The sequence below is a fragment of the Colletes gigas genome, unplaced genomic scaffold (assembly GCF_013123115.1).
Source record: "Colletes gigas isolate AHSC1104 unplaced genomic scaffold, ASM1312311v1 Colletes_gigas_Sc00047, whole genome shotgun sequence".
NCBI lineage: Eukaryota > Metazoa > Arthropoda > Insecta > Hymenoptera > Colletidae > Colletes > Colletes gigas.
Window position 1 is genome coordinate 666,428 of NW_025106676.1, and position 22,281 is coordinate 688,708.

At 37.8% G+C, this 22,281-nt stretch overlaps 2 protein-coding genes across 16 annotated transcripts in view; one reads left to right on the forward strand and one right to left on the reverse strand.

The window, feature by feature from the left end:
- The window catches only part of LOC122403219 (laminin subunit alpha-1), a 215,255-nt gene extending 210,226 nt beyond the window's left edge, over window positions 1-5,029 (forward strand). Inside the window, exon 45 of the mRNA XM_043406591.1 lies at window positions 499-5,029. Coding sequence (XP_043262526.1) covers window positions 499-641 — 143 coding nt within the window. The 3' untranslated portion in view covers window positions 642-5,029. The remainder of the gene's footprint in view (window positions 1-498) is intronic.
- The window catches only part of LOC122403226 (patronin), a 71,913-nt gene continuing 51,655 nt past the window's right edge, over window positions 2,024-22,281 (reverse strand). For 2 of the 15 annotated variants that reach the window (XM_043406597.1, XM_043406606.1), the window contains exons 6-26: window positions 21,348-21,458; window positions 19,398-19,479; window positions 18,338-18,629; window positions 17,755-18,259; window positions 17,510-17,676; window positions 14,272-14,448; window positions 13,144-13,277; window positions 12,901-13,054; window positions 12,628-12,826; window positions 12,318-12,550; window positions 11,437-11,611; window positions 11,064-11,344; window positions 10,669-10,953; window positions 10,372-10,608; window positions 10,134-10,311; window positions 9,505-9,624; window positions 8,584-8,679; window positions 8,057-8,155; window positions 6,212-6,445; window positions 5,776-6,058; window positions 2,024-5,610 (exon numbers count right to left, since the gene is read on the reverse strand). In XM_043406597.1, the coding sequence (XP_043262532.1) occupies window positions 5,466-5,610; window positions 5,776-6,058; window positions 6,212-6,445; window positions 8,057-8,155; window positions 8,584-8,679; window positions 9,505-9,624; window positions 10,134-10,311; window positions 10,372-10,608; window positions 10,669-10,953; window positions 11,064-11,344; window positions 11,437-11,611; window positions 12,318-12,550; window positions 12,628-12,826; window positions 12,901-13,054; window positions 13,144-13,277; window positions 14,272-14,448; window positions 17,510-17,676; window positions 17,755-18,259; window positions 18,338-18,629; window positions 19,398-19,479; window positions 21,348-21,458 (4,187 nt within the window). In that variant the 3' untranslated portion in view covers window positions 2,024-5,465. The remainder of the gene's footprint in view (window positions 5,611-5,775; window positions 6,059-6,211; window positions 6,446-8,056; window positions 8,156-8,583; window positions 8,680-9,504; window positions 9,625-10,133; window positions 10,312-10,371; window positions 10,609-10,668; window positions 10,954-11,063; window positions 11,345-11,436; window positions 11,612-12,317; window positions 12,551-12,627; window positions 12,827-12,900; window positions 13,055-13,143; window positions 13,278-14,271; window positions 14,449-17,509; window positions 17,677-17,754; window positions 18,260-18,337; window positions 18,630-19,397; window positions 19,480-21,347; window positions 21,459-22,281) is intronic. The other 13 variants (XM_043406605.1, XM_043406601.1, XM_043406599.1 and 10 more) reach the window with 13 other exon arrangements.

The window sequence follows — 22,281 nt, forward strand, 5'->3', positions numbered from 1 at the left end:
TTCTATACGGCGTCAAACAAAATTATTAAAAATCAAAAACGAATTTTAAAAAAAAAATCGACAGAGGCTGCTGAAATATTTCGGCGAAATTAAAAAATTTCAAATCGTTCTGGAAAAATTATTTTCAATTGCAGGGGTCAATTACAATCATTTTTGTGAATACATATACCCTTGAAATCCTACGCACTTTCGGGAAAAAAATTCTTTACCGAAGATATACTGTGTGACCGGAAATGTTTTTATAACTTTTTAACGAAGTCTCAACCAACAAATTAGTATCCTTGATTTTCGTCTTATTTTGGCCTGTAGAATCTCCTATTAAAATTTTTCCCACGGGTGACTGAACATCCTATATATTTTCAGTCTCCCCAATATATTCTCAAACATTAATTTTACAGAATATAATGCTCGACAGGGCCACGAACGTTTTTTTATTTTTTCTAACAAGCAACTATGCGAGTTGCATTAAAAAATGATCAATTAACGATCATGTTGCAGGCTCAGCTCCCAAAGGAACGTTAATAACAAGAGACCACTTCAACGGATGCATAAGAAACGTGATGATCGGGGGGGAGAGACGCGATTGGACAGACATGGACGAGTTGCATAATATTCATTTGAGCTCCTGCCCAGTACAATAATGATCAGTACAACACGTGAACTCTGAGTCGTTAAATTTAGTTCCAAAGACTGTTCAAAGGACGAGCACAGTGCTTGAAATGTTTTCCGTGAACTGTATACAATGCAACAGCACACTTGGAGTGCCATATCGCGATGGTAAATCTGTAATCGTTAAGACTAAACCAAGCCAAAAGATGCTAACATACGAACCGTGTAAAATGTCTACGTCCGTGTGTTTCTCAAACTTGTTTTTCACGGCAGAACGTCTGGTCTCGTAGCAACAGATACCCGGGGCGAAACTTGCGACCAGTTATCCGGGAGTCCTGCAAACGCTGGGGGTTATTTATATTATCATTGGAAACGACATTTTTGTAAAAATGGAAGCGCTATGAATGCAATGTAAAAAGACGAATCGATAGCAACTACTAATTTGTACATACGACAGACAACGCTTTTAATTAAAACTTACGCAGTAATTAACTTTATTGAAAATAAACGAGAAACATTGTACTTTCTACCATTGCAAATTGACTAACACCGGCTATATCATGAAATTCGAGAACCATTGACGAAGTACTAACGTAAAATAGAAATAATTCGTTGCTCTTCATATTGCCATTCCAATAGATACTTTAATGATAATAATATTTATAAAAGTACTCTGAAGATCTTGTATTTTACATATATCTCCGCATTCTACTAAATCTTGCGACGTACAACATAGTACAAACTTGAAATATATACATAAAAAAAAAAAAGAAACACTGTTCGATAAAAGTCTCGAGAAGCGAAACGTAATAAATAGTAAAGATGGAAGTAGTGATTCGTCGTTAGAATAATTTTCCGATGGCGCGTATATTTTTTATTTGCGAGGCATAGTTTGAGAAACGACTTTTCTCGTGAACAAATTATGGCACATATTCGCGTCCGATCGTATCGTAAAACAAACATACATGTAAGTAGCAAGATCACTGCCATATATAGTTTAATTGTAACTCACCTGTAAGTCATGAAACAATGTACATCAGTATTTAATGCTATTTATTGTCGTTAATCGTAAGTGCAACGGGCGACTTCGATCGAGAGCCAGTGTGCGTTGGCTCGATCAAAACCGCGTATTAAAATGAAATTATTTTGTACTTTTGTAGCAATAGTAAGGTATCGATCTAATATTTAAGGCGATTCGAAACACGGGAGAAAGTCAATAGCCTTGTAAAGTGTCCTTAAGTTGTACGTGTAGGGAGAAATGTTCTTCACAAAAATACTTTTAATATTTATGTCTAGTATTTTTTCTTATTCGTTGAATTGTAATATATTATACATACGCAGAAAAAATTAACAATGACGCCTCCGCTATTGTGTATAAAATATATAACAATGAGAAAGTATGGTCGTCTAATTTACCCTCTTCTGTACTCCAAAAATTTATGTACATTAACATTACAGCCCAATAATACGAATAATACACTTAGTTCGATATATTATCGTTCGCAGAAGAATAAAAGTCTATTGCAAAGTAGGTTATTAAATTTTATTGATGACTGCAAGATGCTAACAGTAAAATATGACCGAAATTTACTTGACGTACTCAATAAATATATATCATCGAGTGGTAGTTTTCATTTATGCGTATATAAAAACATAATATTTACAGACATGGATAAATCGAACATTTATGATTTTACGAAGTTTCAGTTTCCGTTTTCCTTGCGATAATAAAAATGAAGGATTGTTACATAAAAGGTAATCGTTTATTATTAGTAAGCGCGATTATTTATATTCCATTCGTATCTCTGTCTTTGTTTCATTATTTATCACGCCGGTGCCAGCTCACTAATAATATTCTCTGCTTCGAAAAATATAAATATCAAGCACAAGCAACCACTTTTCCACCCACAGTTAACACATCCTTTTCTTAAACTTTGTGTTCGATCCCATCTCAAGCCCGATACTCTCCTCGTTGACCCTTAAGATTAGTGACTACATCGTTATCATAATTTTTTTTCCCCCCATTCACTGTACTCGACTTACCACGTCTCACAATTCATCTTATGGCGTTTTTACTTCACGTTCAATATTGTCAAGTCGGACTGTTTCAAGGTTTTGAAGCTCGCGAAAATTTTTCTATCCACCATATTTCACGACGATAGTTTACAATAGACGAGAATAGAATAATGAACTTTTTCTTTGGATACTATAATCGACGGATTTTTTTTTAAATTTCCTTTTACCCCAAGTCTCGTGCACCGAGGCTATCGAAATAATTCGGGACGATCGAACCAAGTTTTGTCGTTGCGAATTAAAAATATATTTTCCGCGATTAATCATGGAGAACATGAAATTCGATATGTTAATTACTTAGTAATAATCAATACGGTTGTGTGTTACGCCATTGCAGAATATAGGGGGTCTAAAGTGAACCGATTCTTTTTTTTCTTTTTCGTTATTTTTTTTCTCTTTAACATCATTGCTCGAAATTCCATGCACATGCCCGCCAAGATAAAATACGAAAATTATTAAACCTTACGATATAACTTAATTAAACGAACGAACAGAATGAAAATTCTACAATGGACAGACCCTCCATATTTCTGTACAAAAATGTATTTCTATCTATTACTATCCATTCGTCCTATTAGCATATTACGACAAACGAATTGTATATACGTTAAAAAGATCGAATTGTCAAGATGGAAGGTCAGTGCCAATCCCACACGAAGGGCGGACATTAAATTTATGGCACAATAAATAGTTCTTCCGTTACATTATTATGCTAATTATTCATCATGTACAGTACGGGGGCCGCATTATTACGTTCGCTTGAAATTGGACTGACACGTTCCATTAGGAAATAAGAACCATACTAAAAGGGAGCAATTTACATCTGAAAATAAATCCATGCTGCCGTCAAAACTCGTAAAGGGGACTGCCCAACTCATCAAACCGGTCAGACTTTAGTCCGCTTCGTTAAAATTTACGCTAAGACGTTCATAAATAAATTGCTAACACGCCGCCAGGGGTTGCGAGGAATGCAGACACGTTTGATTAAAATCGCATTTTAGGCCCGGGAAATTTAACGGTGTAAATTCCATGCCATCTGCTTTCCTCTTACAAACAGAAAACGATACAAGATTTCGTACGGTCTCGTATGTCACAAAAAGATAAGTATGTAATGCGCGCAGGAAATAGAACAATTCGATCGAAAATCTCACACCAGTTGCCATATTTACGCTCCTCGACAATATCTTTCCCTCGGAGATTTTAATTTTGGTACTGTTTGGTACGGTCCCATTCTCTCCTCTCAAATCCTTGCGATTTCTATATTCACGCTTCACAAAACTCAAACAATTGAAATCAACGCAGCGTATTATAAATTATCACGTACCTACACAGTAATAAAAAAAAAAGAAAATCATCCTCGCACATCGATTACATTCGGATTGATCTTAAGGCTGATTTGGTATTCTCTTCCACTAATCAAAATCAACTTATTTATGTACATATCCACTTTTGTCCGTGAGCTGGTTCTTCTTACTCGACGAATTACACTATTCAGGATGTAGAGAAACTATAGGTTCAAATTTTAGGGTTGATAGAAGTCGTCAGACGGCACCAAACGATTTTTAAAAAATATCGTTTCGAACACATTCTGTTTTCTAATTTCGAAGGCAACAGTTCTGGTTAATAGTTGGATTAATACTGTTTGAGTACTGGAGTTTTATTCCGTATTATTTAAATTTTTTCTAGACAATCTAACCTCGAAAATTCGACGTATCGATTAATTTTAAAATGGATATAGATATATATATCTGTAATAGTTTACAATACGAATTAATTTCCATAACCTCCAAAACCAGATTTAACAAAGAAATTTGTCCAATCACAGTTCACAATTATCGTTCACAACGAATTTTTTGCTAATATGTTTATTATGGCGTTTTCGTTTCTCCTACTGTGCTCCACTGATCCCTAAGTTCTTACCTATAGTTTGCTCCGAGCCTGTATATTCTGTTGCAACTGTCAACAGTTACGAGGAATCATTAATTAGCCTTACATAGCGACAGTGACACACACTACAATTCAAGGAATTCAAAATAATTTTGAGCTTGAAAAAATTTAATAAAAAACCGTAGAACTTACGATGCTAAAGCAGAAAATTTAACGCACAGCGAATTTTTTGCTATTCGCTGTTCTATTAGAAATTAATGAAATAGAAAAATCGCATCGAATATTTAAATCTTTCACTCTGTCAGAAACGATCCTCCGTTTGCGTTTGGCGATCGATCGATAAAAGACAACTACGATAATAATAATTAAGAAATTTTTTAATTAACGCGTGTGCGAATTACGTAACATTCATGAAAGCCCTGCCTCTCATAGCGAAAAAAAAAGAATATAAGAAATATAATATAATATAATCAGTCACATCTTTCATTTACAACACAGCAGCTTACATGATTACAAGGCGGTTACACGTCGAAAGTTAGTCCGCAAAGATATTAGATACTGACAACAAACCGTTCCTATGGTAGATATTGGTAATCTTACGGCACAGTGATTGATGCCAACGTTAACTTAAAAAAGGGGGAGAGGGGAGGGGGGAAGAAAACAGAAGACAAATTAAAGGGAAACGTATGGTAACAATGCTCCGTTTAATTGTAACCGTATAATCATATTTAATGAGAGTACTTAAATTCGCGAGTCAGCATCAATCATTTGTCCTTATAAAATTGACTAAGAACGCAACGTTTGCATTAATTTAATATGGGCCTGTATTAAAATAGTAACTATGAACAACAGAGGGCATAGAGTAGCATAATGTTAAGTGTGACACTTGTGTAAAACTATATGACGAGAGGCATGTCTTTCTTGTTCGGCAAATTCACTTTTTTCCCTTGCCAAAGACTATTATGTATTGTAAAGGCATCTATGGTTACAGTCAGATGCTTTGTATGAACTTGTGAAAAGCATTTTCCTCCCGAATTGTATCTAAGGAGAAATAAACGTCATGTAAAACGTTTCACCTTATTAATAATTAATCAATTATGATGCCTTCGTTATTCAAACGATGCAAAGTGTACCCAAACCATCTGGGTAGATTTATAAATTACGAGAAAGAATAGGATAATAAAAATAGGAGAATGGCGAACTTACTTGAAAAATTTGTCGAACATTTTATCGATGACTTGTTTCGGCCCGGTGCCGTATAATTTCGATACTTCTTCTCTGTCGGGGCAGTATGAGTAGAGAGCTCGGAATTGGCAGCCAGCATCTCGAAATAAAATAAGGAAGTGCTTGCTTTCCGATCTCGCGATTTCATCTAAAACTCTCCTTTTCGCCTCTTTGTTTACCGTGCCCGGAAACACACAATATTCCACAGCATTTAACATGATACCACGATTCGATTTTGTCGTTGGCTGCTTATACAATCTTGGACCTGCAAAAGAAAAATTATAACAGACGTTAGACGGTGTCTTATAATAGTGTTTTATAATAGCTATAAAGAATTTGAGACGTATCCCTGAAAATAAGGGAATCGTTTAGGTCGAATATCCCAGCCAGAATAATTATTCTAATTAATTTTGCATACCGTTATAGTCCATCATCGAACTGGGCGTGCTGCTGATGTCGCTGCTGCCGTCGTCGAATACTCTTCTCTTCGTCATCAAACCGGGAGGTAAGGAGCCAGGGCCCGACGGGGATGGAAGATGCCTCATGCTGCCCATTCCGGGACTCGGAGCTCTCCTCGGAGGCGTTGCTCTGCCCAGACCGCTATCCGTATCTGTGTATCGACACATCATACCGTCTTGATCACTACTCGAACCTGCGAACGCAAGCTCGGTATATGAAGATAGAAATAAGAAAAAGTGTCCAAACATACGTGTCCGTTCACGATAAAGGACAGTACGACATTCGATAGTCGGTCTTGTAACGTTTACCCATCCAAGCAAGAGGAATCCGAACAAAAGTAACTTGTATTAATTACTAACGGTTAGTTCCTGATAATACCGAGAGATATTAGTCACTTGTTAGACTTACGAAAGACCTTCAAGAATATCCATCTTCATAGCTTGCGTCCAATAAACGAATTCAAAATATTTGTATTCTCATACTATCTGCTTGTCTATTTTATCGTTAAACAGAGAGAAGCTTCTTGCGATTCTAAGATGATCTAAGGAACTATTTGCCGGGAATAATTGATAACGAAGACACGAGACGATTTTAATAACTTTATAACTGGTTCTATTGTTCTACAATATCATAACGCGCGACCAGGAACAATGGATAAATTCGCTCGTAACGAAACGTACTGCTAGTGACAAATACTGCGATCTTAAGTCAGACAAATGACAGACGACAAATTCATCCGATAATCATAGAGTTCGTTAAATGTGACGATATGCGTGCGATACATGCAATAATTATAATTTAGAACGAATCATTTTAGATGAATTTGCCGTGTCATTTTACCATAATACCTGGAAATAAAAACAGAGAGGAATGACAGAACAAATACATATTTAACGTAAGTGATAGGATAACCGTATGATACAGGACCTAGATGTGAGTCAGAGTGAAAGGTTATTAAACGGAAACTGGAACCACCAACAATAATCTGAAAAACACTAAATATATCGGTACCCAGAACCAGTGCTGTATAACAGTAAGCCCAACAAGCGTCAACTGAATCGTATCTACTGCAGTGAATGAGTTATCCTGTGAATGAGAGTCGAAATTCCATCTGACTCGATAGAATCTGCCGCGTACGTTACAGAAATGGTACAATAAACATAATAGAGCAATTGAACCTCATCATTTTCTGAGTACAGTACAAGTTGGATAAGTGCCCGTTAGTCATCCCCACCACTGAGTGGAGATTCCCCTTTACTCTACAATTAGAATCAATCTTCTACTCCACAAGTGCACGACTTGGAGTCTCAATTTTCATAAATGTCTAAACTGGTTTATGCCATAAGTGCCCGTTACTCATCCCCACTATTGAGAAAAGATTCCCCTTGATTCTACAACTAGAATCGATCCTCTACAGCATGAATGCTCGACTTGGGGTCTCAATTTTCATAAATGTCTAAACTGATTTATGCCATAAGTACCCGTTACTCATCCCCACTATTCAGAGAAGATTCCCCTTGATTCTGTAATTAGAATCGATCTTCTACTCCATAAGTGCTTGGCTCGGGGCATTTATCCGACTTCTAGTGTATGTATGGATTACGAACGTGGTAGACAGAATTTCGAAATAAATAATGTGCTGTTTGTGTGCGTGTAAATTCACTGCCACCTGTGCTCCGATCTGCCACCATGCGACTACGTGTATGCTATAGCCTAGGAAAAATTGGAACGGTGTACAGGACACGTAATATTGTTGCACGGCAGAGGGGGGATAAACGTATTCCAAGTCACTGGTGCTTCTTACCACACAAATTCATCAAGGAATTAGACTTTCTCCCCTTAAAGTTTTGGTAACTCGGATATTTAGGCCTGCCTCTAACCTGTTGCTGAGGCTCCTGCACATCTGCAATAATGCAATGTTTACCTTGTTACATTCCAAACGCTATGTACGATCAAAGATTAATAGTAGGGGATGCTTCAATCGTACGTCATTGCATCAGGGGCAGAGTCTAACTACGAGCCATGTCCACTAGGAACATCAAAAACTCAAGGTAGCCGGTGCAGGTTGGTGCAGAAAAATGTTGCGTTCCAACTGAAAGATATCTACTATAAGGCGCTACTTAAAAATAAACTCATACCCTCAAATAAAGTCATACCCCCTTACTTCGGGTATTTGGAGAATAATCAAACGCTAATGAAATATTCAACATTGTAAGATTCATACGTAGCTGCCCATACCAGTGATACATCCTGCAACGAGTCTACTTTCATCAAGCCAAACGTTTAAGGAACATTATATGGCATTCTTTTGAACAATAATAATCAACCCACCTCTGGATGTCTTGTAGGAACCGCGTCGACCGAGTTGATTCATGCTTCGACAAGGCGAGGATCCTCTACCGTCGTCGGGCGAATCTACGGAAGATACTAAAATAGGGTACCTCTATTACAATCAATTAGTTCCTCCCCAGGTTGATACTAGATATTATTTAAGACATTTTTTTTTTGCTACGACATTACACTAATTCACAGATATAAAAAATAAATTTGAGCATGCAGAATTGTACGAAGGGGCAAGTGCTAGATCAAAATCATTTCTACGTTAAAATAATTTGCACAGACTTCCATACAATATATGTATATCGCGCTTTCTTCGGTCAAGTGAAAACAATACAAGAAATCAATTCGCGGATCTTTTTAACTTCGTCGTTAAGCGGCAAGTATAAGCGAAAAACTTCAAATCAGCATGTTAATAGTTATAGAAAAAACGATTAATAATCTTAGTTTTATAACTCGGTTAGCATTTCGTATGCTAATACACACACGCGTACACGCATAAACAAGATGTCATCATAGGTTCTACACAGGAAAATAGTAACAAAAATTCGTATAAACGTGTGTCTTAAGATAAGAATATTAAAGTCCAGTATCTGGCGTTGAATCTTGTATTTTAATTCTGTGAACATTAGAATACTAGGTGTCAATAAATGGTATATTATTATAAATAATATCTTGACAACCAGATGGGATAAGGCAGCGAATAGTAGGTTTCCCCCAGGCTTATGTTCAGAGGTTATTTTGATCATCTACATATTGTGAAGGGTGCAATGTGTTGAAAAAAATAGAACACATGTTTATACGAACTTTTGTTATTGTTTTCTAGTGAAGAATCTCACATGCCTGTGTATATGCGTATGTGTGTGTGTGGTGTTGCAGGTAAAATGCGAGTCAGAGAATGTGTGTTGTGCGTACCCCTGAGACTGCCGCCCCGATAAAGAGGGCCGGAACGTCGGTCATCAAAATGGGCAGCAGTAAGACTGTCCTGCGAGCCTCGGTAGTAGTCTCGCCTCATCGTCGGGGAGGTCAGCGACGCTACAGTAAGTGTGTTAGTGCAAAACAATCAGCTCGAAATTTCTTCGCTATTCTAGTTTATTCAAATAAATCTAAGAACGTGTGACTGTCACGACTCGTTAACTGCTTTTGGACAGCCGAGGGCATAAACTAGCATAGGTGAGAAAATCTGGAGCTTGTGAATTGTGATTGGGTGAGATATCATAAAAAAAAAAAAAAGAAAAATAACAACGAAAATCAGTATGGAAAGACGGCATTACTAAAAGGGAAAAAAGAAAACTTTTCCGACTCGAACCTTCGCCATGCAAAGATGTATGCAATTACATTACAACATTGAGAAACTATTAGAATATTATAACAAAGGAGTACACTTGTTAGCATTGGTATTTGTTATCTTGGAGATAACGGTTTTTACTTTTAACACGAATTCTAGACAATCATTTTGTTGTGTACGATTAATCTCCAAGAAACACTGATCATTGCAACGATAATTGTTACACTACTGAACCGTATCGCATCCACTGTCATACCTGTGCTTAGGTTAGAAGAAGATCCCTTTTTCCCGCGACTGGGCGTCAGTGCCCCGGAGTCCAACTCGGCGCCAGCGTCCACGTGAATCGTCTTGGGTCGTGGCCGGGTCGTTGCAGTCTTATTACGCAGTTTTGTTGGCTTTATTGCATTTAGAAGCTCCTTATCGATAACCTTGCCCTAAACGCAGTGTGCAATGATTAATTTAACTGAAGCAAATAGCATACTCGAGATACCCACTTCTCTCTCTGCCTCTTCTATTGCCTTCTTAACTTTATGTTGCTCTAAAATAGATGCTCTTCGTTGTCTTTCCTCTTCCTTTTTACGAGCTCTTTCCTCCGCTTTCATTTTCTCTTGTTCCCTGCGCGCTTGTGCCTCTGCTTCTTTCCTCTCTTTCATTTCCTCTTGCTGTTGCCTTCTTTGCAACGACAGCAGCATTATGCGCTCTTTCTTTCGCTCCATTTCGTCCAAGGAATTCTACAAAGCAAATTTAAAGAATACTCGTTCGTCCAACTTCTGACTTCCATAGAAACTTACTGGATCAGGATTCGCGAGCTGATTTCCAATTATTAGTCCGACTCCGGATTGTCGACTCTCCGCGCTAGCATCGCGTCGCTCTCTTTGCTTCTCTCTTTCCCCCTCTCTTTGCAACTCCTTATCTCTCATTTCTTGTCGATGATATTCCCTTTCGTCTAGCTGACGCTGCTTCTCTCGATCCGAATCCCGCCTAGCTTCCAGGAGCTTTCTGTCAGTGATGGTGGACGGGGATTCGGAACGTACCATGAAATCTTCGTTGTCGATGTAGGAGGATACTGTTCGTTCCTGGGGATAAATTTTAGGGTTTCTCGGCGGTACGAAATATTTCGCGATAGACGAGCATGTGGAAACTCGAACGTTCGATAGAATATTAATTTGGGGGCTTGGTTCGTTACCTTCTTGGGAGATGTTCTTTTCACTTTGAGAGTGGGTTTCGGCTTCTTCGGCGCGTCGTTGTCGAAGCAAATGTAAAATCCTTTTTCCCCGGCGTCGGTTGGATCGAGGGGCGTAACTTCCGGTGTACCAGACGGAGATGGTGTGGCTTCTCTTAACGATGGATGGGGTTGAAACGAATTACGTGATATAGAAGGTCTAGTCGGCGATGGAATTCTATATGTACGGTTGCCAGACGTGATGTGTAAACCTCTTATGCCTTGTGAAAGCTCATCGTCGTTTCCTTTAAAACATACGCAGCGGTGATGAAATCGTAACAGGATGTCCACGCAAATCTTATGTAAACATTTTTAATTGCTCAAGAAATGTATTTACCAATAAACGAAATATTTTGAGGTTTCATATCGTCGACGGGTGGAGCTGGAACGGGCGCGTGCAACGCAGTAACTTGCCTCTTTTCGATTGGACTTTCGCATTTAATCGGTATGTGGTGTACAGTCGGCCTTTTTGGTTCGGGGCTCTCGCTCATTAACTGACTTATTCGATGAACCTGAATGAAAATTTTATACGTGACTTAATGCTGTACAAGAAAATTTATCCATCAGAATGAATTATATCTTCACTGACGAGTATCACATTGTAAACACTGTCTTAATAATACACTCACTGGTAGATTATATGTATAGAAACAAACCTCGTAAGAGTAATTATACGAGTTAGTGGTGGTAGACGAGTAGAAAAAACGCATATTGTTAATATTTTCGAACACCTCGTTGAGAATAATACGCGAGAAGTATGAGCGCCCGAACGTGACGCTTCGATACGGACAATGTCTGCCATACTGACTGTTAAGAGTATCTATAAATGTACATTACATCACTAACTGGTTCCATCACCGTTGGATACTTATATGTATGAAGTAATACATTCGGTACTTATGTGACCAAAAAACAAAAAACTATGCAATCATCTCTGGTAGGAAACCTGTGGAACGTATGATTTTCAACGATCGGTGAATTGCCTCTCCCATTCCTAAGTCAGCTGTTAAACACGAGTTCGTTTAACAGTTCGAGTTCATTGAATACGAAATACGTGTAAATATTTTCAAGTTCCTCCATGCTAAAGGTGAGTAATTTAGTAAAAATAAATAACATTTGTAGTTCCTTTTCCTTAAATTTCGAACGTACGAGACGAACCCAGACGAATCAGAATATAAATATTTTAATAATTTACTACGTATATAAAAAATTACTCACAGCATTACGATGTTGTGGACTAGCAGAAGACGGTGGAGTTTGATTAAAGATAGACGAAGATGTGGGATATGTGGAACCAGGATGACTCATTTGATTATTACAAAGACTATGATCCCCGCCATTAAGGTACCTCGGTTCTTGGGAAGTATCGTGCAAAACGAACCCTTTCTGTTGAGGTGGGTGCGATCCCCAATTCCGTGTGTCTTGATACAAGCGCAAATCTTGATGATAAACTATAAGAATGTATTTCAAAAAGTAAACATTTATAAATCTGTATTAAATTTGAACGAAAACGAACGTCCATATTCACCTGGCGACGGAGAACTATATCTCGTATCAATTTGTTGCTGGTACCCAACCGCGGCCATTTCGTTTGCCAAACTTTGCGTGGGAGGCGGCTGACCCCACATTCGTCTTTGCAGTTGCGGTTGGTCGTGTAAATAAAACTGAGACTGTTGGGAATCTTGCAACTTTGGGGTTAATGTACTTATAGGCGTCATTCCATAACTCTAAACAATGAAACGAAGCAACCAGATATTAGGAAATACAAAACACGATACGATATTAAATAAAATACACGCACTTGCATGTGTTGTTGACTGAGACTCTGTAACTGTTGCAATTGATGTTGCATTTGTTGCTGATGGTGTGTCATTAAATGTTGCTGTTGTATCTGATTTTGTTGATTTGCTAAACGTTGTATATCGGCTTGTATTTCGCTAAGACTGCTATTCATCCTGCGAAAGGATATTATGAGTATCCGCTCGAACGAATCCCAGAAACTAAATGTTTCGATAACTGTTTTTGCGTCGATTTAAATACTGACTGTGATATGGACTGATGGTATTGGTCAAGATCCATATTCTCAATGTCTGGAGTACGTCTCGTTTCAATAAACGGTGCATTACCATCGTGCTCCAACCACTTATGCTCAACGTCCCGAACATCCTCACTAATTTCCTATATCATCGGTACAATTACGGGAAATTATTCACAAAACTAGTCACAAAATTTTCATTAACGTTATCGATACAATGTATTATACATCTACAGGCAAGTTTAACCGTACGATTGTTTACTACATCATGCCTTCTATTATACGTATATTGTTGAACATTATGCGATACACGAACAAATAGAATTTCTAACTTAGAATATTACCTGTAGATATACAATTAATTACATGTCTAATGCGTGTGAAATAATAGAATATTTTAGGTGATCGTCTGATTTTAGGATCCCCTATGCTCGGTGACATAGTGCCCTGGTATTTGCGGAGAATCTAAAAACTTTGTGTATAGAAATATTAAGAATCGTAAGTATTAATGAACTGCTCAGGGGGAATATATACACGTAAAATGTTAAGTAAATCCATTTAAAAGTATACATGAGATATAAGAGTGGTTTTGTTAACGTTTTGTGCCAAAGTTTAGAAGGCAAGAGAAAAAGTACCATCACCGCAAAAAACAAGAATCGTAAAGAAAATGTCAGATTTTTTTTTTGTTCATTCCTATCCAGGGAGTGTTTAGTACTGTACCATGCATTCCGAGGACGACATATTTTGCAAACTTCATCGAAACGGGAACGTTTATCGAATACCACAGAATGCATTGGGACTGTTTCGTTTTCCTCTATGGCTAAAACGTAAGCGACAAAAAGCGAATAAAATCATTCGTTGTTAGAAACTGTGATTGTCCACTAACGAGAAACAAAAAATTATGTAAAGCACATAGTCGTCTATCTTACTTGCAGCGTATTATATAGCGTATTATTTCTCAAATGTTCTCGTATACTAATATGAAAACCGTTCTGCTCTGTTCGTTTCGCGCCACGAACAGCAAAGGTACAAAGATAAAAAAGTAAATGTCTGAAAGCCATATATAAGCAAATTTAAAAAAAGAAAAAAAAAAGAAAAATTGTTCATCTACGGGAAGGCTGTTTTGTGATATCGTACCTTGAGCGAGAAGGGTCTCTGTGGTTTTTCTTGAAAGGTTTGTTGGGGTACGGGGGTCGTCTCGGAAACGCTTGACGGGGTCTCCCCCGAAGATCCGGAGGTTACAGGAGTGGGGGGACCAATTTCGGCAGGACTGTCCCCCCCAGACGTTGACGAAGAGGGAGATTTAACCTTACCCTGCAACCAGCCCAAGCACCGTGCCTTGTTAAGTACTTGGAGTCCGCATATGCCGAGTCCAATATGTCACCAACCACCACATCATGGTCGGAGTGTCTCCACAGCGAAATTAAACGCTACGTTCAAGCTCTAAATGCCAAAGCCAATTCAACTTGCATATACTTCATTGCCAATGGGCTGTATTTCCGCATCGTTTTCCTCTCGGCGGTACGCGAAATATGTAAATCTCACAGTGCAGAATATGTTCTCGACTAAAGCGAAAAATGTGAACATCTATTCGACGATTTGACAATTTCGCAAACGGACTACAATACTTTTGTTACACTCCAAGTTCTCTTGTACAGAACAACGTATCCGACTGTTAGTAATTCTTTCTAATTACTACATACTTCAACATAATCTTTCTGAAAAGTTGCCAATAACTAATGCCAAGCATGCACACCACCACCAGATTAATTTCAACACTTTTTTTTTATTTAATATACAGACTTTTATTTACGTAGAAACCATCTACAGTCGCTCGCATTCATATTTGAACGCAAATATTCTATATTTGTTGCTCTGCATATGAGAGTATGATTTACGTATTCTGCTTTCTCTGCAAATATATACACCATTTATTCTTAGAAACAGTTCGTGCATTGTTGTTTAATCTAGAATAAATGATTTATTTTTGCGTAGAATGAGCAATGTATGTAAATTCTATACAAAGCAACAAATAGAGTACTGCGTCCGAATATTAATGTAACTGTGTGTGAAAACGTATAAAGCAGAAAAAAAGTGGCATTCAAGTAGTTAATAGTCTATTTTATTGTACAAAGTGCCTACATAGAATTTTGTCATTCTGTAGTAATATAGTGTTATCGAATCAGCATGCACTTACCATTAAGTACAGCTGAAAGGTGAGAAAGAAATACGTATTTCAATAATATTGCTGGCAACAAAGATTATCTGCGTTAACCATGATAGGCATCGACATTACGTCGCATTTGCAACTACGCACAAATTTATTACTCGATAAACTAATTATATGTAAGAGTAGAAAAGTGAATAGGTATTGAAAAAAGATGCTGCGTTTACCTGAAATGAAAAATTATTATTCTAAGCTCGCTTGCAAGCTACTCGAAAAATAATGGTATATAGTAAAACAGCCAGATAAAAAATTAAACGAAATATATATATGCAAGTATGGGATAAATATCGAACGGCAAGAGAATTTAAACAATATTTTATTGCAGAAGAAAAAGAAACTGCTCGGTGCCCGATATAGAATAACAATTATGCATTGCTCTATACTAAACACCCGTGGCTAAATTTCAAACTCTCATGGCTGTATTCAATGTTCTGTTTCGTTTCAAGAAATCCTGTATCTTTTTTCCTCGCATTCGCGTACGAGAAAAATAGAAATTTCACATATTTTTATCGAAACTCGTCGACGGTTACGTCCGAATTGCGTTTTTATTTTAATTAGATGCATATTCATATCCCAGAGGCGAATTTTATGGAAGGAAAATGCTTTAAAATCCTTGAAATTTTGTTCAAAAACCTAGGAAACTTTAACAAAAATTATTTTAATTCATCTTAGGTTCTTCATTTGTCAGGTCGATTAATAGTAAATTGAATAATATACAGGGTGTCCGGCCACCCGTGGGACAAATTTTAATGGGAGATTCTAGAGGCCAAATTAAACGAAGATCAAGAATATCAATTTCTTGATTGAGGCTTCGTTAAAAAGTTATTACAAAATTAAATTAAAAAATTTCAAATCGTTCTAAAAAAATTATTTTTAGTTGCAGGGGTTAATTACAATCCTTTTTTATGAATAGACATACCCCCGAAATCCTAACCATTTTCGAGAAAATAATTCCTTGCCGAAAATATAATTCCAGGCTAGAAATGTCACTCTAAAATTTCATGCGTATCTTTAAAACGTCATAACTTTTGAACGGATTGGGGGATTTCAATGCAAATGACGCGTATTTTAGCGAAGAATATGTAGAAATTCGAATAATATTGAAAAAGTTGTTTCTTAACCCCGTAAAGTGAGAAAACCCCCACAAAAATGATTCAATTTTCAAACAGCCATAACTCCCACAATAGTGAATATATTTCAATGAAACTTTTTTCTGAAATAGAGCTCATGGGTACTTACAAAAAAGTATTAGACAACTTTTCTATACGGCGTCAAACAAAATTATTAAAAATCAAAAACGAATTTAAAAAAAAAAATCGACAGAGGCTGCTGAAATATTTCGGCGAAATTAAAAAATTTCAAATCGTTCTGGAAAAATTATTTTCAATTGCAGGGGTCAATTACAATCATTTTTGTGAATACATATACCCTTGAAATCCTACGCACTTTCGGGAAAAAAATTCTTTACCGAAGATATACTGTGTGACCGGAAATGTTTTTATAACTTTTTAACGAAGTCTCAACCAACAAATTAGTATCCTTGATTTTCGTCTTATTTTGGCCTCTAGAATCTCCTATTAAAATTCTTCTCAGGGTGGCGAAACACCCTGTATAGGAATAACAGAAAGTGTGCAAATAGTGTTATTAACGCAAATATTTATTACATTTAATGTGTTCAGGAGCCTAAATAGTAGATTACTGATTAATAAAAATTGTTTTTAAATGTTCCACGTAATTAATCTCTGTATTTAGATGTTATGCATTTAAAATAATGTACTTGAAATATTTCCCAAAAGCCAAGATCTTTTATTGACTACTCGGCCCATACCTAAATCCGCCTCTGTTCGCGTCACTAATTCAACGTAAATTGTTAAAAATATTTATGCGTTCCGTGAATTAAAGTACGGTGAAATTGACGAGTCCCGTAAATCCAACATCAAGAACGATAAAACTATAACTGGTATATTGTAAGGAACTGCCAGTGGCCCCTAGTATATTTAAAAAAAAATTAGTTTTAATGCATTTTCAACAGAGGAAACAAATCATTAAAATGGCCATGGTGGGGGATAATCTGGCTGAAAGACGCTTATGAAATGGGAAATTCGAATTCCATGGTAGTAAAATTTGTAACGGAATCGTCGTGGTTACCTTTGTAACAGCTTGCAAGAATGCAGCTTTGCCCACTTTCTGACGCTGTTTCGACATAACAACCTCCATTCTCCTCTTCTCGTTCTCTATGTGACGACGTTTCTCTTCCAGCTTCAATCTAATATTATTCAGTTGTGAGGCCATAAACGTGTTACCACCGTTTTCATCTGCTCGCATGAATTTCATTCGGCTCATCAGTTTCAGAGCGTTGTCATAAACAGCTTCCTTAAATAAGACATACGTACCGGCGGAGTGTTGTTCAGCTTGCTGGGATTGCTGGTTGCTCTGTTGCTGCCACGTGGTGGTGTTCGGTAAAGTGGCGAACGTCGTTTTCTTTTCCCCGTTCCCGTTCCCGTTAGTCTGTCCATGCTTCTTGTTGGAAATATTCGACTTGGTATTGGTATCGTCGGACTCCGTATAGTTCAGATTTATACCCTTGTCCGAGCTTTGCCTGTTCAAATTCGCGAAGCTCGCTAGCTTAGAGGAATCACCCTCCGAATTATCGTTCTCACTGGAATGTAAAATTTGCTTGAGTGCCACGTTGTCCAAGCTAGAGTTCGAGGCTTGCCGTCTCAATCTTGGGGGCTCGTCGATCCCATAACCGTTGTCGGACAGTATATGTTGCACGCCGCTCCCATAAACATCCTGAACGCTGGATCTAGCGGGCAAAGTAGGCTCGGTGGCACTCTGTTTGCCTATGTGACCCCCAACTTCCTTGTCCGGATTTCTACCGAAGTTGTGCAAATTATCCTGCGGAAAATGGATTCGTCATTCGAGTGCTCCTCAGATTGATTTAACGAATAATTTCTACACTTTATGAGTGCTCACCTGAGATCCTCCAAAGTTTTCTATGGTCAACTGAGAATCGTCCGAGACGCTGTTGCGTCTAGATCGTCGGCCAGCGTAAGAACTTCTCCTCTGTTCTTCCCAGTTACTTGGCCGACCAGCGGCGTCTGCTCTGGCTAACGATTTCTCGTCAGCCACCGAGCTTAACGTAGGAATGCCTTTACCGCGATGGACTACGAAACTCTCCTCGCTACCAGTACGTCTGCAAACAGTCGACGAAACGGACTTCTCTAGAGGAATCGCGGAGAAATGCTTCAGCAATCGCCTACCGACTCTGGAACAACGGTTCCTTTCTGGTGCAATCTATTTGCATTTATTTCGAATTCTAGGTAATTTACGAGGTTCTAGGGAACAAACTAACTTTGCTATAAGTTAAAAGGCTAAAAGAAGAAAGGTTTACACAAGCTGATGTTATATTTCTTATTTACTCTCAGTAATCTCTTTTCGAATATTTAAAATTTTGGGTCGAATAAATAATTAAACATTTAGTCTTGATCGTCCAGATCACTTGGCAATTGTTTCCAGACACTCAAATACCAGACTGGTTGTTAAAAAATCCAAAGAAATAGGGCTTTAAGTGGTTTTCCAATACTGAATTATTTATTCGACGAGACGGACTTTACTGGAACCGAAAGCAGCTCAAATCGTTACAGAGTCGACGTTTGAATTCCCCTTTGAACGTAATCGGAGATCAGGAGACACAGATCCGATAATATTGGAAATCATTGGACTCGTGTGCCAGGTTTAATTTTCTTTTGTTTCGTCAAACGATCTAAATCAAACACGTTGTCGAACGCCCAGAAACGATGAAATATTCTCGAGAATAATTATTTCTCTGCTTTCGTTGGGCCAATTGATCTTTTTAGGTTTTATTTTTATGGAATACATTGGAAGTTCCCAAAATGACAAAGGAGTGAAGAATTACGATTTTATAAAATTCCTATTACTAAAACGAAAGGATAAAGTAAATTTACTACACTGAAACGCTGCAAGGAAATTGACATTGCGGATTCGAAGGAATATCGATGAGAATGTCACGTACCTGTCGTCGTGAGAATAATTTTCGGCAGTCTGTTGTAAGGATTGCGACTTCTTCACAGATGGTGACGGCGAGGCTTTCGCAACTAGAAAATAATTAAATGTTGGATGGATCGTTTACGCACCGCGTCCAGGAAAAAAGTAGTACCGATATCTAAATCAGTTTCGACGGGAGAATAGAGGCTCGAAAGAATTCTTTCCTCGGTGAGGAATAATTTCCCATCGCACGGGACTTGCATGCGAGATTTCTACGCCCGTTGAAATATTTTAAAGAGAAGCGTGTAATCGCGATTCGTCACCGAGACGGAAACTTCGACGCAGACACGGACAAATCTTCGGTACACAAATCTATGGGCAGAAGCTCGTGTTTATGGTACACTCGTAAAATATACACCCGTTCGATGGGGGCAAATCGTTAATTAATTCTACAAACTAACGTCTAGCATCTCTAATCGTCGTGGTAACGGTCTCATAATAATTGGTAAACCCATTAAGAATGGAAAAAAAGAAATGGAGGAAGGGGGGTTCACAAAAACACGGAACACGAAAACACGAAACACGCAATAACGTAGACAATGTACGCTGCAAAACAAGTATACTAACTCAATATGGAGTGGATATATTAATGAATCGTCCAGACTTCACCCTGCATCACTGAATGATACAAGACAAGAGACAAATCGCATGCAAAACAAAAGAAACCAAAAGCTAACGTCAAAGCTGCAAACCGATCCACGGCGGGCCAGGAAATTTAGCGGTTCAAACAAGATTTTAACGAATTGACAATCAAATTCAACAGGCTATGAAACAGTATAGAATTAATCCAAATAATTATCCGTACAAAGATAACTATTAATAATACTATTCTTTTATTATTGCTTTTTGTTTTGAAATATTTGTCATTGTAAATATCGATGGCTGCTTTCAGAATGAAGAGTAACATTTTAATTTAAAAGAAATTTAATTCCTCGAGTAATCGACAGATTATTTAAGTATTTAAAAGACTTTTTAAACCGAGAAAATGAAGCTTTATCTGAAAGTTTATGTTTATTGTGATAGGATACTTATTGAAAATTAACGATATATTTACGTTTTTAAAACTGGTTTGTTAAAAAATGATTGAAAAGTGTACCGAGTTGAACGTCTGAACAGCTAAAATTCAATTCTGATCCACCGTGCGATCGACCAAAACCGAAAAAACGCACAGCAAAGATACGAGGAATTTCCATGCAATTCTATTCGAAGGATCGCTATGTGTCATGGCGTTATTATGCAAATAATATCGTTAGTAAGAAGCGGTGCGCCTAATAATATCTGCGTTCTCTTGCACAGTTAATCTAAAACATCGGGCCACGTTTTAAATGCAGAATTTCTGCGTTTCAAAAATATTCTTCTCGACTAGTTCGGTCAACAATCCTATTTAAAACGTGATTGCAAATGCATGAGGATATATTACGTATAACAACTAGTTTGATCAACAAAATCGTTGATAGCGTTCCATGTGTCGCGACGAAGTTTTAAGCTTTACCTTTGATTTCGCTGGAATTGTTTCAAGTGAAAGACTATCAACAATGTCGCCAGCGATCGCGTCAGGCCCGCCATAAAACTTCGCGAAGAACGAATCGTAGAAACGGAAAAGTCAAAGAAGAATCTTAACTATCACGTTCGTCGAAAGTAAAAAATCATGTCACATTTAGAATTGCAGTAATCCAAGAAAAAAAAAAGTAAATAAAGAAAACGAGAAGAAACGAGAAAACGAGAAAAAAGAAGAAAGAAAGTAAAAACACCCATGAAACGGAACGACAAACTTGCGAGGTTCTTGCTCCCGACGGGAGACCATGAATTTATTTTTTTTATTTTTTTTTAACGACACATCGGTCTGCAAAATTCACGCGTTTCACAAGAGAAGACCACCTAGTTTTGATGATTTGGTTGTTTGGTAACGTGTGGGTACCTGTGAAGCCTGGCGCGGATACGGAGAGGTTGCTTCTCAGATCAGGTATCGGAGCTATAGACTGTGGCAGACTTCTTTTATGAGCTACGCCATGACTATTGCGCGGGCAGGCTGCACCCGTCACCGCACCGTATTCGTTCATTGGCAACCGGAAGTTGACGAAAGAAGAAGGCGAGGATAGCGTTGTTGTCAAGCATCAAGAAGGTTACGCCATAGAAATATATGGAAATATTACAGTTTTACATTAAGTGATATACGTGGAGGATCGTCGCTGTTTCTTTTTTTTCATTGTTCTCCATTCTTAATAACTCTTACAAATGTTCGACTTAATTAAAAAACAGATGCGTTTATTAGTCGCTGCTAGGGACCTGGATCTCGAGACTGGGAACGAGTGTGTGTACTGACACTGATAAAAAGCGTGATACCGTTCCAACCGCGGGCAATCCTGCACCCTCACGATTTTCCGGAAGTCAACGACACTTGGAGGCGTCCAAATACTTGAAAATGCAAGTAAAAAATTAAACATTTGATTTTGGAAAACATTTGAACAGAATTTTCTCAGTTTGACAAAACGAGTTCTGTTTGGAATTTCAGGTACTTGAATATTTATACTCGAATATTCGATAGAAAGGCGATTCACGCAGACACGCGATGTGACGCAGTCGGTCGCAATGAATATCGTCCAGAGAAAACTTCGGAAGAAACTCGAAAATATGATTCACAGTTGTTTTGTATATTTTTGTCAACGTCCAGGGCTTTCTTTTACGTGTTTCACATAATGTATCTGCTTCTGCCTCGAATTTTTCTGTTAGAATATACTACACGATCTTTATATTCTTCTTGTGGGCGTGGAATATTTTGTAACGTTTCGTCTGAACTTTGTTCCTCCTCCGACGACGATTTTCGCACGACGCTAGACGATTTTACACTATTT